The 17,405-nt window shown below is 39.2% G+C and overlaps 1 protein-coding gene across 4 annotated transcripts in view; it reads right to left on the bottom strand.

The window, feature by feature from the left end:
* PARPBP (PARP1 binding protein) overlaps positions 1–17,405 on the bottom strand; it is a 53,833-nt gene that overhangs the window by 25,976 nt on the left and 10,452 nt on the right. For all 4 annotated transcript variants that reach the window (XM_035341887.1, XM_035341881.1, XM_035341905.1 and 1 more), the window contains 2 exons: positions 15,468–15,638; positions 13,248–13,402 (listed from right to left, as the gene is read on the bottom strand). In XM_035341887.1, coding sequence (XP_035197778.1) covers positions 13,248–13,402; positions 15,468–15,638 — 326 coding nt within the window. The remainder of the gene's footprint in view (positions 1–13,247; positions 13,403–15,467; positions 15,639–17,405) is intronic.

Consider the following 17,405-nt stretch of genomic DNA (forward strand, 5'->3'; position numbering starts at 1 on the left):
AACAGTTAGGACAAAGGGGTGAGTGGGAGAGGGGAAAGCATGTGATCACACAATTCAAGACTGTGTTAATATATGCATCTCAGGTGACTGTACTAAGACTTCACAGGAAGCCTCTAAGTGTTTAATTTTAGACTTAATGTTCTGTTAACATTTTTTAAATTAACAAGTTCCCATATATTTTAGATTAGTTGATCTCCTGTGTAGCATGCTCTAGGTGCCCGTGCTTGAGCAGGGGGGTTGGACTAGATGATCTCTGGAGGTCCCTTCCAATCTCAACCATTTTGTGATTCTGTGATCCCTGTCACCTGTTGGCTAATTTTGACCATTGCTCATCCTTACCATCAAATATTTAACCAGGAAGGCTTATAAAAGTAATCTAAATGATTAATTAGATTCATTCTTATGAACAGCTCCAGAACATAATTTCAGAAATAATAAATTAACAGTTACACTTCTGTAGCTTCTGACAGCAGTGAGGAAAGCATACAACAAAAACTTATTTCCTTATTCCCTTAAAAAGTTCCCACTGCCTTCCTTCTTCCAGCAATTCTCTACACGCTCTCTCAGCCTGGGAGGCCACTGTCCATTCTCAATTCTCCTGTGCCACGGTGACTGTTCAGAAAGTCTGCTTCGGAACAACTATCCAAGAAGTGAACAAGGCTCTCCAATAAGACAATTCTTCCTTTCTAAGTTCTATCACTTTTGGTATCCTGCTTCACAGCAGAGTTTAATATAAAAGACCTATGACGTTTAAGTTTTAGTAAGAATTGACAGAAGGAATAGCTTACTATCATCAACATGAACCAGCACTAAAAGAGGAGCATACAGTTCATGTGGGATTCATCTCACCTGCCCTGTAGCCAGAGAAAAATAGATGTCTACGTTAAGATAAGAATAAATCACATGCTAAAAATGTTTTCTTTGCATCAGTGCTTCAAAAGGGAGTTTTTTTAAATAAAAAATACAAAGTAAAATCTGAATAAATCATATCTTCTGTCACTGGTTGCTTACACTAAAAATATTTTCAGATCCCAGGCCTGCTTATGCCCTTTTTCTTTACATCACATGTCCCAGTCCTATCTACTAAGTTTTTTTTTAAAAGTCTTTTCTTATGTTGAGGTAGCTAAATTGTATTAAAAAAAACTAATTGCACGCCTTGTGTATTTTGTTCTTACTGAGATTATCACATAAACAAGATTCTCTGCCAACCTAGCATGTAAATGACATCAACAGGAACTCTTCTTAGAGAACTGGGGCTCTAGTGTACAAAGTTAATATGATGCAGAAACACTTTCATTTATTTTCTGGAAATACATCTTTTGCAGAAAAAGAGTAAAGCAACATACAAAAAAATAAAAAGAGTTGAGAATATGGACAATATTCAAAATCTGATAAAAAGCAGAACAGACTCATGAAGCCTATTCCAAGAACAGGAAAGAATATATCAAAATTCTATTATATTAGGGTCAGCATTTTTACTCTTTCATTTCATCTTCTCTAACGGGAAAAAACAGATGGCAAATGTAGTTATCTAACTTATGTAGCGGGTAAAAGTGTCTTGAAACAGATTACAAACACCTAGTCATCAAGGAGCAGAGGGCAAAATCATAGGCTTTTTGTTTATTATAGATTTAGGAAGGTACTTCAGAATTTAAGAACGGAACCTGTATCTAATATTTAAACTTGGAATTAGATGAAGAGAGTAGCAAACTAATTCTATTCTTAAATGCAACAGCAACAACAAAAACAAACAAACAAACAAACAAAAACACAGGATTTCAACTAGAGTTTCATCCACTAGGGTAGAAGAGCTGGAGAAAATAAATGTAAAAAGCAATACAAAGTATGGATACTCTTAATAGAGTAGTAACTGTGCCTTTAAAGCCAACCCAATGTTTTTGCTAAGTATGATGTTAAAAAAAAAAAAAAGTAGTTCATGTTAGTGTAGATTTCAAATTTTCAACAATGAAGTTTTTATCAGTGAGCTTATCTATAGTTAAAAAATAACTGTAAAAGAAAGTAGGAAGTATATCAAAATACTCATATTTCAAAAAACTTCAGCTCAGACAATGAACTTACACATTTATGCCTTAATACCTAATTTTTTAAACCATACAGAACTACACCTATGGTGAAAACCCTTCGGAGTTCTGCAGGTTATTACAACCACCAAAAAAAGCACAGAAAAAAAAAATCCTTTTCCTTAGTATTTTTCCATGTTGCTACCGTCTCTTTTGCCAAAAATGTCTATCTTCAGTGTCTTCCACCAAGCTAAAAACAACCCTTCCTCAGGAAGTGTCATCATCTAAAACATTTGGTACCTTCTCAAGAATTTACTGCCAAAAACAGAGTTGGTGTTCTGTCAGTGTCTGCTCTCACCAAGATTCATTTGGGGTATTCTCCATACCAATCAATGTTCCTCAGATCCTGTGATGTAGCTACTAAATGACTAAACAAGTATTCTTCTCAGAATAAGACTATGATGAGCAGCCCTGCGTGCTCCATGTTACAGTCCCATTGTTCCACCACGAGTTATCCAACTTAATAGTTGTCCCTATATGTAATCACACTTCCTGCAATTTTCTCAGAGTTATCAGGATTGGAATTATGGGCAGGAAACTGCCAGATTGCTTCTCAAATCTGCATTAAAAGAAGGCCATGGAAACAGATGAACAGTTTAATACCTGTATCTTGGCATAATGGCAAGTTCCCTCAGTGAAGTCCAGTACTGATACAAGTGCCATAGAACCACAGCCTCCACATCTTCACTTTAATCACGGGAATATACTTGAACTTCTATATCTAGGACATAATGGTCTGTGTATTCTCCAGCACCAGCATGAATTAAGAAGTTAAAGAAAGGGACACCAGATTACAGTAATCACAGTTTAATTAAATGTCAATAGCAGTATTGTACAATTGGAGCACTCAAGATACCACACTTCCACTGTGATGTCATGAGTCAGACTTGCCCTTGAAAGAACATTTGAATTGATTTGAAACCTTTTTTTTCTATTTTCTTGAAAAAAAAATAATTCTAAAACATTATTAGGTTGAAATGAATTACAGAAGACAAAACATGTCAGTATTTCCTTATGAAGTTAAATACCTGAGTAAAGCAGAATTTACTTCAAAATTATCTTGAAACGCATTAGACTTAGTGGCAGAAATTTTCAGGGAAAATATTTCAGGAGTCCGACTGAAACCTAATTTTTGTTCTTATTTTTTTTTTTTTCTTACATAAGCCTTTCTGATGTTTTACTATTTGTTTACAATGCAATAATATTTTTAATTAAGTCACAAGCACAATGTTTATTAATGTGGTAGAATGGTGATATGGTCTAATTTGGATCATTATATATGTAACTTTCACTGTAAAGATTTAAAGACCAAGATAAACATTTTCAACTGTCCTATAAATTGAGACACTTAGAAGGTTAGAGCATCTAAGTTTTCAGTATTTCACTTTGCAAATACTCTATACAGTGTAAAGAGATTCACTCAATTAAACATAGAATAACAAGTTAGGAAGAATATGAGCTCCAAATGTGGTTACAGAACTACAACTTCATTGGTGAGACTGACAGCTGGAGTGCTGCAAAAGATGAATACAAGCTCTTCAGAAATACAGGTAGGAAAGACAAGGTCAGGGAGTGCCCTTTTTACGCAGGAGCAGGTCAGAAGAATAGAGGACCTCTTCTATGGGACAGACAAGAGACTAGTTGAGAGCTTGTGAATCCAGATCAGAAGAGAGACTAGTAAGTGTGAAATTGTAGTTGTTTTGGTACTGATCAACCAATCAATGTTAGAAAATGGCCAAAGTATTCTTAAAGTTTCTTAAAATTCTCAAATTCTCAAAGGGCTCTATGTCACAGACCCTGAATTTTGTGGGGAACTTCAACACCACCCTGGACATCTGCTTGAAGAACATCACAGTAGGATGCAAGAAGTCCAGATTTCTAGAGGGTGTCTGGGATAACATCTGAGTGAAGGTACAACCACAGTAACACACAGCTGGGTCCACTATTCACTAACAATGAGAAAGTGATCAGGGATGTGAAAAATCAATAGTAGCCTTGGCTGTAGCAATCATGACATAGCAGAGTTCAAGATGCCACAGTAATGAGGAAGGCTAGCAGCAGAGTATATAGAGCATTGTTTTAGGGGAGCAGACTTCAGATTACTCGGTGAACTGGTACGTGAATTCCCACGTGAGACAGCTGAGAGGCAAAGGCACTCAGTAAAGCTGATACTTCATTAAAGACAATGTATTACAAGAACAAGAACAGTCCATCACAATACTTAGGAAACCATGCAGAACTATCAGTAGACCAGTGTGGCTAAACAGTGAACCAATGACAGAGCTCCAGTGTAAAAAGCCTTTGCACAGAGTGCTGAAATAAGGACAGGTTACAAAGAAAGAATTTAGAAACGGTACCTGGTTATATAAAGATGGTGTCAGGAAAGCCAAGGCTCAACTGGAGTTGAGACTTACAAGCAACGTTAAAGGAGCTTCTACTGAAATTGTGTATAAACACACTGAACAAAGAAAATGGGACTTACTGAAAAGCAGATTTTACAACAGCAGACAGATCGCCGAGGCAATCAGCTCCACTGCAGGCACATTCCATGACAGAGCAGGGGATCGCAGTGTACAGGGAGGTTTCCTGAGCCAGGGAAACCCTAGGGGAGTGCAGAGACCCTCCAGGAGCTGGCAGCCCTCATGAGAGCAGCTTATGAGGCGTGGCAGGGCCAGGAGTAGCAGTGGCCACCCCCAGGCACACAACCCGCAGCCCTAGGTAGTGCAGTGACCAGGGCAGGCAGCAGCAGTTTGTGCGGGTGGGTGCTGTCACTCCGCCACTTCCAATGGTGTTGTAACCCACGCCCAGGAGAGCTCCGCTCATGGTATCCACCTGGTGGAAAGCTATGTCCCTATGTCCTCTGCGTCTCCTGTGGCCTCTCCAGCCACAGGAACCAACACAGTAACCCGGACAGAGCTCCGGAGGGAATACGCAGCCCCCCAGGCCTCAGGCTGAAGGGTGGGCCTGAGTTTTCCATCAGTATCTGATGGCAGCAGTGAGTACACCCGCAGGAGCTTTGCTCAGGTAGAACTGCTTGGCCTGGTGGCAGAGCTTCACAAATTGGGCAGGATGTGGAACATCAGGGAGTCAGAAGAAAACTGGTAGCATTATACTCTACCATCCCTGAGACAGGCGCATCAGCCAGCCACAAGTAATGAAGGACCCCTACCCTCTTGCCACCAAGCAGAAGGAGGGGACATAAGAGACGGGGGAATGGAAGCAGGTTGCTGCTTGGTAAGGCAAGCAAACCCCCTCCTTGCCTACCTCGAATTCCCAGGTGCCCATACAACAGGTATGAGGCTCTAGAACTTGATGGACGGGCAAACAATGACGTGGATGAAGGTCAGTCCAGGTTGGAAGGGTCACCTAGGGCAAGTCAGCCTATACCTGGTATCAAAACCCTACCTAGGCCCTAGCTATACGCCAACGGGGCCCAAGCCACACGGAAATCCGCTACCTCCCAGGTAAGAGACATCACTAGAAAACTCACTAACCTGCTACGGCCCTCTGATTATTATCCATTATTGGCTTTTCACATCAGCAAAATGTGAAAAACTTTTTTCACAAAGTGGTAGGTTTTTCCTCTATCCTTCCAGTAGCAGGGAACAATATTGAAAGGAACAGATGGACCTAGCTGATCAATATGTGGCTTGGAGGCTGGTGTCATCAGCAGAATTTTGGGTTTCTTGCTCATAGGACGGTGTGTACATGATGCCAGGCATGCTGGCATCTGATGGGTTGCACCTTTCTCAGAGGGGAGAAAAAAAAAAAAAAAAAAAAAAAAAAAGGATTTTTGCCCAGAAGTTAACAGGGATGATTAATAGAGTTCTAAAAGAGATCTGAAAGGGAAAAGGGATAAAACCCATCTTGCCAGTGGTAAGCTATGGAATGGCATGCCAAAATCCGAGGGACTGCATGCTAGTGAGATCCTTCAGTCTGCTCCACAAGGTGCTGGGGACAACGAAGCCCATTTGAAGTGTTGCTACAACATACACAGCACGACAATAAAGCAAGAGGAGCTAGAAGCCTTGGCTCAGTCCCAGAGCTACATCATTGGCATATGCAAAAACTGGTGGGAAGAGTCCTGTGACTGACGTGTTACAATGGTTACAGGCTTTTCAGAAAGGATGAACAGGTAAGGCAAGGCAGGGGAGTGGCACTGTAGTGTAGCAGCTGGACTATATGGAGCTTGCAGCTGTTGTTAACATGGTTGTGAACCTCTGAGTAAGGATTAAGGAAAAAGCAAATAAAGCAGATGTCATTGTGGGAGTCTACCATAGGCCACCCAGCCAGGATGACAACACCAATAAATTACTTTTTAAGGAATTAAGAGAGACCTTTTGATCAGCAGCCTTTGTCCTTATGGGTGACTCCAACTTGCCAAATGTAAACTAGGAATACCATATAGCTGGTACAAACAGATCCAGGAAATTCCTAAAACACCTTGATTGTAACTTCTTGGTACAGGTACTAAGGAAGCTGACTAGAAAAGGTGCCCTCTTAGATTTGTTGTCTATGAACAGAGGGGGTCTTGGGGGTGAAGTGGTGATCAGTGTCTGTCTTGGCCATAGTGACCATGAAGTAGTTGAGTTTAAAATCTTTGACAATAGGAGGAAAACTGCCATTGGATAAGGGGAGAGAAAACTTCAGGCTGCTCAGGGAAATAGTTGGTCAGGTCCCCTGGGAAACTGCTTTTGAAGGAACATCAGTGCTGGTCACTTTTTAAGTACCACCCCGTAAGAGAACAGGAACAGGTAAACCAAAAATGGCACAAGTCAAGCTTGCAGGATGTATGGTCAGTTTGGCTGAGCACAGATCTTCTTTTAGAGCTTATAGGGAAAAAGAAAATGGCCCCTGAAAGCAAGGTCAAGCAACATGGGAGGACTACAGAGATGCTCTTTGTCGTTGTAGGGAGAAAATTTGTGTGGCCAAAGCTCAATTAGAATTAAAGGTGGCCAGTACTGTGAGGGGCAGTAAAAAGGGCTTTTTAAAGTATGTTAACAGCAAAAGGAGGATCAGAGTATAACATTGATCCATTACTTGATGAGGATGGTCACCTCACAAATAGGCATATAGACAAAGCAAAGACATTTAATGCCTTTTTCGCCTCTGTCTTCAACATCAATTACGTGCTCTGGAACCCCTGAGGCCCTGAGACGGAAGACCACAACTGTGGCAATGATAAACTCCCAACCAATCCCAAACTTGCATGATATTCACTGCTCTACCTGATGTTTGTAATTTTAAGGGGTCTGACTGGATTCATCCCAGGATACTCAGAGAGCTGCCTGATGTCATTGTACAACCTCTCTCCACTATTTATCAATGGTCAACTGGAGGTTGGCAAATGCACCAATTTTCAAGAAGTCCAAGAAAGAAGACCCTGGTAATTACAGGCTTGTCAGACTCACTTCAGAGTCTGGTAAAGTTACAGAGAAGATTAATCTGGGGGTTATCAAAACAAACAAACAAACACTGAAAAAAATGCATTTTTTTGTTTGTTTTTTTTTAGATGACACTAAAGTACGGGAACAGTTGGCACTGTCAAGGGTAGAGAGGCCTTGGAGAGAGATCTTGACAAATTAGAGGGCTGAGCAATCACCAACAATATGAAATTTAACAAGAGCAAGTGTCATATTTTGCACGTGGGAAGGGGCAACCCTGGATGTATATACAGATGACTGGACGTGAGGCTAGAGAGTGGCTCTGCAGAAAGGAATCTGGGGGCTCTGGTCAATGGCAAGTTGAACATCAGTCAGCACGTGCCCTGGCAGCCAAAAGGGCCCAGCACACCCTGAGGTACATCAGGCACGGCACTGCTAGCTGGTCAAGGGAAGTGATTGTGCTGCTCTACTCTGCACTGATGCAGCGTCATGCTGAGTATACTGTGTGCAGTTTTGGGCACCATAGTATAAGAAAGTCATACAACTGTTAGAGAGCATCCAAAGGCAGGCTACAAAGATGGGGAAAGGTCTAGAGAGCAAGACACATGAAGAGCGGCTGAAGCCACTCGGTTTGCTCAGCCGAGAGCAGAGCAGGCTGAGAGGAGGCCTCATGTCAGGCTGCAGCTTCCTCACAAGGGGTGCAGAGGGGCAGGCGCTGAGCTCTGCTCTCTGGGGATAGTGACAGGACCCAAGGGGATAGCATGGAGCTGGGAGGGGGAGGGTCAGGCTGAGTGTTAGGAAAAGGTTCCCCCCCCCCCCCCCCCCCGGCGCGCCCCCCCCCCCCCCCAAAGGAAATTTAGGGAACCACAGCTTCATCATGCTCAATGTAGAGTCCTGGTATAAATCATGGAGCAAGTCTTCTTGGAAATCATTGCTGAGTACATGAAGGAAAAGGTGGTGACTGGTAGGTACAGGCCTGGATTTCAAAGCACCTTGCTCCCAATTATAAAATTACTGGTTTTACAGACAACATAAATGCCATTTACCCTTCTTCCTTTGTTTATAGGAAGGCTTTCACTGTCAGACAGTACTGCCACATTCAACTTTGGATATTGCGGACTGAATAGATAGACAAGTTTGGAAGTTAAAGCCCAAATGAACAGACTAGATTAGTAAAAAAAAAAAAAATGGATGATTAGACTGAGAGCAGAAGTTAACACATCATTTAGCAAACACCATAAGGGCCTATCCCAGCACCTGCTTTTTATTTAAAAATATATGTACTTATATATATGTCAGTGGCCTGGAGGTGGTGATAAATTATATGCTCATCAAGTTTGCAGATGACATGAAATTGGGTGGAACAGTCAAGATGCTTGTGGGTAGTGCTGCCATGCAGATACCTAGGTACCTACGTAAACTGGAAGAAAGGGGTGACAGGAACCATACAAAATACAAAACAGGAACTACAAAGTCATGTTAAGGGATGAGTCCTTGCAATGATACTGGCTGAGCAGCAGCTCTGTGGAAAAGAAGTTGGGAGTCTTGGTGCATGTTCAGCAAGCTAAACAAGCCAGGAGTGTGCCTTGGCAGCAAAGAAGGCCAACAGTATCCTTGGCTGCATCAACAGTAGCGTAGCCAGTAGTCTGAAGAATGTGATTATCCTTCTCTAATCAGCAGTTATTGGACCAAATTTAGAATACTGCATCCAATTTTTGCCCCCCCCAGTCCAGGAAAGGCATTGATAAACTGGAGTAAGTTCAGCAGAGAGCTGCCAAGATGGTCAGGGAGACATGCCCTGTGAGGAGAAGCTAAGGGAACAGCTTGTTCAGTTTGGAGAAGAAAAAGGCTTCAGGGGAATCTACTAATAGCCTTCTGATACCTACAAGAAAGAAAATCAAGAAGATGGAGCCAGGCTCTTCATGTTGGCTGTTAGCAGACAGAAAAGAGACAACAGGCACAAACTGAAACAAGACAGGTCCCAACTGGTTTCAGGGAAGAAAAAAGTCACCATGAGGACACTCAAGTAGTGGAACAGGATGCCAAGAAAGATGCTGCAGTGTCTGTCCTTGGACGTTTTCAAAGCCTGACTGGGTAACGCCTGGATTATCCTAGGCTGACCTCATAATTGACTCTGCTTTGAGCAGGATGTTGGATCAAAAACTTCCTGATGTTCCTTCCAACCTGAATTATTTTATGATCTTAAGTTTAAAGAGTCGTATAGACACCACTTTGCACATGCTTGTACAATTTTCCAGCAACTTTAGAACACAAAACTCCATGCTGTGTGAATGCTAACCAATTAATCCAAACATTCAGAACAAGATCAGATCAAGTCTCATATGCCTTCTATCCTAAAATACTACTGTATCTCCAGATGCAATCACAGAATCACAAAAACAACTTAATTGCTTTTTCCCTACTAGCAGACAGCTCGATGCACTAATTCACAAGCATGATCAAGTCAAATTGTATAACTTCTAAAATCGATGTAGAAGACTGTTTTTGGGCCTGAACCGAAGACCCTCTCCAAAGTATCATGCTCACTCGAAGGTGTTGAATGGAACACTTAATACAGCTGTTAGGCTTAAACTACTACTAGTAGAGCTGTCCAATAGTGTCACCTAGTGGTCACTACATTTACAACGAAGTCAGGGCCTGATTCAAGAAGAAAACTACTGCCTGTCTACCCACTTTGCTACTCTACAAAGATATATATACACACTTTAAAATATATATACTGTTTATATAGACACACATGAATATGAAGCAAAAGTCACAGAAACCAGACTAAACTGAGTCATGGAAAAGCATAAGTCACGCACAGCTTTTATGAACTTGAAATGTCAATCCAAAAATAGAAAAGTTCTTTCTGGATGCAAGAAGCATTATTTGCCTAAAAGAAAAGGATTTCCAGAATGATGGATGAGTTCTGCAGTCTTTGGTTTATACCATCATAAATGAGGCTCAAGATCACCAGGTGTAAAATGATCATCCACTTCAATGCCGAACAATACGTTGATATGCCAAACAATAAATTGATACATCTCTTGTCAAGACAAGAACAAGTAAATGGAAAGCTTGCATGATATACTTCAAGAACGTTGCCCAAGTCTATGTACAGCATTTGTAAATAGTTTTAGCGTTACAAGTTTTAGAGCACCCTCAAACTTTAAGGACTGTTCATGCTACCGAATCTTGAAGTATTAGTAATTTCTTCTAATCTCACACAACTGTAGAATGAGGAGAGGCAAACTTCAACTATTTCAACATTTCAGAGATTTATAAGAATGTATGTTCTGCTCATTGCACACTCATTGAAACTACTGAAATTTGTTATATCTTTGCATTTCTCTGGCTATCAGGTCTGCTTAAACTTTGTGCCACGCTTAAATCGGTTTCATTAGATTTCCACTATTCTACAGCTTTCATCTTATCTCCTGTTCAGTTTCTCTTAGATGAAAGACTTGAGCATGAGAACATTTGTTATTCTCCATAGATTAGCAGACAATTGCTTGCACCGTATCTATTACGTTCAAAATATTCTTAAGCACATCCCATCAACGTCCAACCCTCTCAACTAAATTTCTAGGTTTTAAAGGAAAAAAATAACATGACTCAAGCAGATGAAGAAAGTCTTTTTGACAGATTGTGTTCCACAATCAACACAGCGTTTATTTGGCTACTCTGTATTTTACAGAAGTTCAAGTTTCATAGGGTTTCCACATTAACAAGCTCAAACAGTGAAGTAACAGACTTCAAATTATTAAGTAAACAGCCAAAAATACTGCATGTTTCTTGTAGCACAGAAAATACCAAGACCTGATTTTGTAGCTTGGCTAACATTTACAGCAGAGAAATAGCAATGTCACAGACAGATTGCCCGGTTTGCTCTCAGATTTCTGAGCTGGCTTCTAAAGACTAAGCAACTAAAAACTTGGTGCACTGTTGCTTTTTTTCTCTGCTCTTCAACCTGCAGTAGTAACAGAAATTTCTCTACTTCTTTTGCAAAATTAATTATAGAATTCATAACAACTGTAAAAATCACAGGGAGGACATACAGGCTGTCCCCACTCACATGGCTTACTGAAAACTTAAGGAAAATTGAGTGGCTTTTTTTTTTTTTTGGTGTTGTTCACCAGTGTTGCAATCCTTATGGTTTTTGAGGCCTTCAGCAGACTAACGAAGATTCTTTGAAGACAGCCAACCAATTGGTGTATTTCTATAACTGCTTAGCTACTACATAAATACAGAAACAAACACAGTGGTAGTATTTTACGTCTTGTGGTTGTAAACCCCATAAAGAGTACAATAGCAGAAAATACATAGTACAGCTTGCTTTTGTTCTTGATCAGTGACACAAACAATGACACCTACAGATATACATGGAACCTACTGAACGTGGTAGGATTTTCTATTTACAAAACCTATACCCTAAAGTGAAAGATATTGTCATACCATCAATATGGAATGAAAATAGGAACTAGAATGCTGAAAAGGACAGATACAGCAACAGGGATTAGATTAGAAAATAATTACTACCCTCTAGAGAATTCTCCCAGTTAAACTGCATTTTTTCCAGCAACTATCCTACGTGGATTTTTCTTACATGCTTTAAACAGAAGGGTAATTAACAAGATGTAACATAAAATGCTATACTTTGCTGCAAAGTGTAACGTGCCTGCAAAAGCGGTCTTTCCACTCTAAAAGATAAGTTGGTACACAAATGTTTCTCCTTTTTTCATTTTTATGAATGTATAGTGCCAGACATGATTTAAACATAGAAAAAAGCATACATTAGAAGTTGACTCAGAAGTTTTAACGATCACCACAGATAGCATGTCTCTGGCACTCAAGATGTTCAAATGAAAGAAACAAGAAGCAGAATTAAAAAATAAAACAAAAAAAGAAAAATGAAATTACTGTTCAGATTTCATTGATGTTGGAAGTACCTTTGTAATAATGCTTATGGCTTGCTTATGACATTGTTTTCATGGCTGCATGAATTAGACTTGATTTAACAAAAAAAGATTCTTTACGACTAACTATTATAGGTAATTGGCTAAAATTCTGTTTAGAAAAATTACTGATTATAAATGAAAGTTGCTAATTTCTATAATACTTAAGAAAATTGTTCATTTTTTTGTCTTAAAGCCAGCACTTACCAATTCAAATTATGTCATACTAACACTTGCATGTAATTAATCTCACATTTATAACCCTGCCCAAGAAGACTAGCTTCAGGTCTTCAGAAATATCCAAAACCAGTATCTTTGCAAGAGCCTCCCTAAGTAATAGTTTTTACAATTGGCATATGTAGTTAAAAATAAGAGAACAGTAAATCTAAATAACCAATATTATTAATCAGTTCTTAATACCAAAGACAGGAGTGACAATGAAGAGTCCTTTACACAAGGATAAATACAGTGAGGTAACAGAATGGAAGTAATAAACGAGCAAGAAAAAGTAAAACAGTATGTATTCATCAGACCCACAACATTTAGATTTTTTCTAATTCATTTAACGATTAGGGAACTATTCAACTGCACATACATGCATTGATATGGTAAAAATTTAACACAAAGAATACCCTCAAAATTTAAAAGCTTACTCCACTTGCTTTTCAAATACAAACATTTTTCTAAAAAGAAAGTTTAAAGTTTAGACACTTTGAAATAAGTAAACGATTACATCCAATTAGATCTTCTTTCATTCCTCCCCCTCAAGACACACACACGAAAAATAAAAGGTGCTCAACAAGACAGACAACAAATTCTATTACCTTGGATCCAAGATTTCACCAAGAATTTCTTCCAGCTGGTCAATAAAGTGAACAAAATTTGAAAGTCCCTTTATATGGGCTCTTAAGGGATCAAATAGTGAAGCTGCACAGCCTTTTCCTCCAAGTTCTATGGTTCGGATAAAAGATGTTGCCATCTATTAGGAGAAATATTTAGGAATACAAAAGGTAGGCATATCCAAGATGTATGTTGAAGTGATCATCTCCTACAGATTTGCAAGCAGTGTATGTAGCTGGATAATAGCAGAAATAAACCAAAATCAATAGAATACATCTTACTATACATATTTGGAATATCAATACTTAAATTGTACAGCAGCATAAAAATACACAAGCCAAACAAAAGTGACCCAACTAATTTGATGTTTACATTGGCCTTTTGACAGCTTAGTAAAAGCTTTATTAATAGAGTATAATTTTTTGTTGTTGCTCTTTAAATGCTTGTGCTGACATCACAAAAAATACTCAAACATTCAGAGCCTTGTCTCTGGCCTAAGAGCCTATGAACATTTAATACAAGCATGTAAAAATCGATTCCAGTAGCATATTTATTTTCAGAGGTACAAATAAAATGTATGAATACTCAAAGCTTCTGAAAAAAGTGACCATTAAAAGGTCCTGTCATCAGATATTCAGTTCTGAATATAGTCCATATATCTAGTATACAATAGAGACATTGAAAATAAGAGATGGCCTCAAAGCAGTACACTTTTGATCAGGACCCCTCCAATTTTAAGGCAACAGTCAGAATAAACAGCTTGGCATTTCTCCATAAAAGTTAGAGATAAGAAACCAATTACAACTGACTGGTGCTGTAATACTGATTCTACATATTAAATTTAATTTCAGACTAGACAGCTAAATCATAAAGCTCTTGGGAGTGTAACAAATACAACTGGAATTACTCCCAGCAAAGAAAGTAAACCTGCCGCTATTCCTGCTTTTGCACTAAAGACTTCTTGTGGATAAAGTATGGTGCATAGGACCTTACTTTCCCAATAGAAAATAATCTGGCTTTACAGGACTTCGACACAGATGCCAGAAAAGACAACTTCTTTATACAGCAGAGAAGTTTCCCCTCTGGCAAGTGTGAGGAAGAGGCAAAAAATCCAGTTCAAACAACTTTATATACAATTTTAACAGAGCATTAGGAGCTAAGATAATTAATCCTGGAAATGAGATTTCACAGGTTTTCCATATTTTTCAACCATAAAATCTGAGACTGCAGCTGCTTCAGTGACTGTTACATACCCATACTGTTTTTCCTCAGTCTACTGTTGTCTGCACTGTGTATGCAAAGTTTGATTATTTCAAATATGAGGGACCACAGTGGTTCTTCAGAGAAATTCTTACTCATCTTATTATAACTATTTTTGAGATAGCTCTGTGGTGGCTGTTCTAACTATTCTAAGTATAAATGCACCTCACGTGCCAAACTAGATTCTTAAGCACCACACCTCTGAGTACTGTAATTGATGCTATAGCTTTTTATGTTCCTATGCAAGGGAGCATACCTCTTCTCCAGCTCTGTGCCTTTGACAATGACATATGCAGGAATGTCCCGTATCAATCGCATCTTGGAGAATATTTCAATACTGATCAAGCTATAAACAACTGACAAGCATTACCCTCCAAGAATTCTGCCAAAGCTGAAGAAGCTCCAATACAGCTACTCCAAATTTTGGAGTCTGTTCTCATGTACATATCAAAGGCAGGATTTTTATCATCAGATCGCTCTACAAAAGGGATTTTATGCAAATAAATACTTCGAAACTTGAGTTAAACTGAATCTAGAAGTGCAAAGTGTTTTTTAAAAAAAAAAAAAAACATTTAGCCAAAATAAGTAATTTGAGCATTTAAAACAAAAGAGGTAAAATGCATTGTAACACACTGTTAATGGATTCTTTTTATTAACAGTCCTGATTCCTGTTTTTGAAATGCCACACTTCAGTGCTCTAGAGGTACACATGCACACTTTGTGTGTCTTTAGATCTCACAACCAAGCAAACATCAATTTCTTCAGGCTGGATCTGTCACATTGTGTTTGTTGTTGTTTGTTTTAAATCTAGAAACTGTATTTGTGGTGGTATTCAACTTGGCTTGCAAGTGTCAGTCTTGCGCATGAGACTAGTGCAACACTTCATGTTTATAGAACTATGTCATTATCTCTGATCTACAGCAAGTTTCATTGGACACACATACCAGGAAAATGGACATTTTTCTCTCCTGTGAGGCATGTTTTAGTTTAGTGAAGGCTTCTCTACCAAGTCCTCTGTCAGGCACATTTAGAATATGAGCCAATGCCAGATCATCCTTAGAATTCACCACCAGGCTTAAATATGAATACACACACTTCTTTGCCAAGAACATCACCTGTATAAGAAAGCATCAACATCAACTGGTCATCTTACTGCTAAATTACATTCTAATTTTTAAAATCTAATTACATATGTACTAATAAGACTTTGGAAAAGTAAGAATCTTATCTTACATAATTTCAAAATATTACTTCATGTATGGCAATTATGGAAGCATTGACAAAAGCAAGCATGATTAATATGTTAAAATTAGAGTCACAAAATATCTCAAGTTGAAGGGACCCAAGAGGATTATTGAGTCCAAATCCTGGCTCCACACAGAACCACCCAAAATTCAGACCATATGTCTGAGAACATTGTCCAAACAATGGTACTCAGTAGGCTCAGTGCCATGACCACTGCCCTGGGCACTGGAACAGGATTCTCAACAACCCTCTAGGTGGGTTCCTAACACCCAGCCTGACCCTCTCCTGTACCAGCTCCATGCCATTCCCTCGGGTCCTGTCGCTGTCCCCAGAGAGCAGAGCTCAGCGCCTGCCCCTCCCCTCCTGTGGGAGCTGCAGACTGGCATGAGGCCTCCCCTCAGCCTGCTCTGCCCTGGGCTGAACAAACCAAGGGACCTCAGCCAGTCCTCATGTGTCTTGCCCTCTAGATCCTTCACCATCTTTGTAGCCTTCCTTTGGAGGCTCTATAATAGTTTTGTCTTATACTATGGTGCCCAAAACTGCACACAGTACTCTAGGTACAGCTACATGTACTATACTTGAGTATTCACAAAGTATTTGAGAGCTGTATCTCTAGCTATTAAAGTTGGCTATTTCTACTTAGCAATCTCTCCACAAATATTCCTTTTACATCTCAAGGCAAAACAGTAACACCATTAAACCACAATGATTTTACATTAACTTCAAATAAGCTAAAGACTTTCAATGCCTCACCAGCTCCACCTCAGATCCACTAATTTTTCCCTTGGTTGGTTCCCTGGGATTTCAACCACAGAAGTCCCACTGATTGAAGTTTTCAAGTTTATATTAAATTACAACACAGCTCCACCCTCTTATCCAAAAATGTAAGATTCTAATTAATTATATTGCAGCACTGTTCAGGATCCTATAAGAACAAAATTCTCAGAAGCTAAGAATTTATAGTTTTGTCATAAGCAAAGAAAGTACAGACAAAAAATGGTCATTAATAGAAGGAAATATATAAACCTTTAATAGCTATGGAATTTCTTCTTGTTCACCAGGAAATAAGACAAATGTAAGTAGTCAAAAAGAAAAAGAGGCCAAGAATATTTCTACTATATATGTCACACTCAGAGCACCAAGCAAGCCTAGTGGTAGAAGTGCTATCTAGGGCATAACCTTAGTAACAAAGAGAAAAGCACCTAAGTGCATTTTACTAAAACATTCTGTTATCCTGATGTCAGATTGCTGAGAAGATGCTTGCTCCCTTGTTGGGAACTATTTTGAGTTGTACCCAAAAATCGTACTGAATTTGCCACTTATTAGGAAAGCAAGCTTAGAAATGACTAAAGCTTCAGCATTTCAAACACTGCTATACAGACTCTGTTTAGGTGGTTGAATCCAGTATCCCCCCAAAGTCCTCAGTTGTCTACTGCAACAGATCAGCATTGTTTGCATTTCTACGGCTACCACTAGAGTTGCTACTCAGATTTCTTCTGCAAGTAAATAAGCATTACTTAAGTTTAAAAGTTAAACTGAAGTTTATATCTCCTGCCATTTCACTTTGCAGCAAAAGGCAAATCCTTTAACTCTCAGTCAAGACAATGTTTGAAGGATAATGTACTTGTAAAAAATAT

The sequence above is a fragment of the Oxyura jamaicensis genome, chromosome 1 (assembly GCF_011077185.1).
Source record: "Oxyura jamaicensis isolate SHBP4307 breed ruddy duck chromosome 1, BPBGC_Ojam_1.0, whole genome shotgun sequence".
Taxonomy (NCBI): Eukaryota; Metazoa; Chordata; class Aves; order Anseriformes; family Anatidae; genus Oxyura; species Oxyura jamaicensis.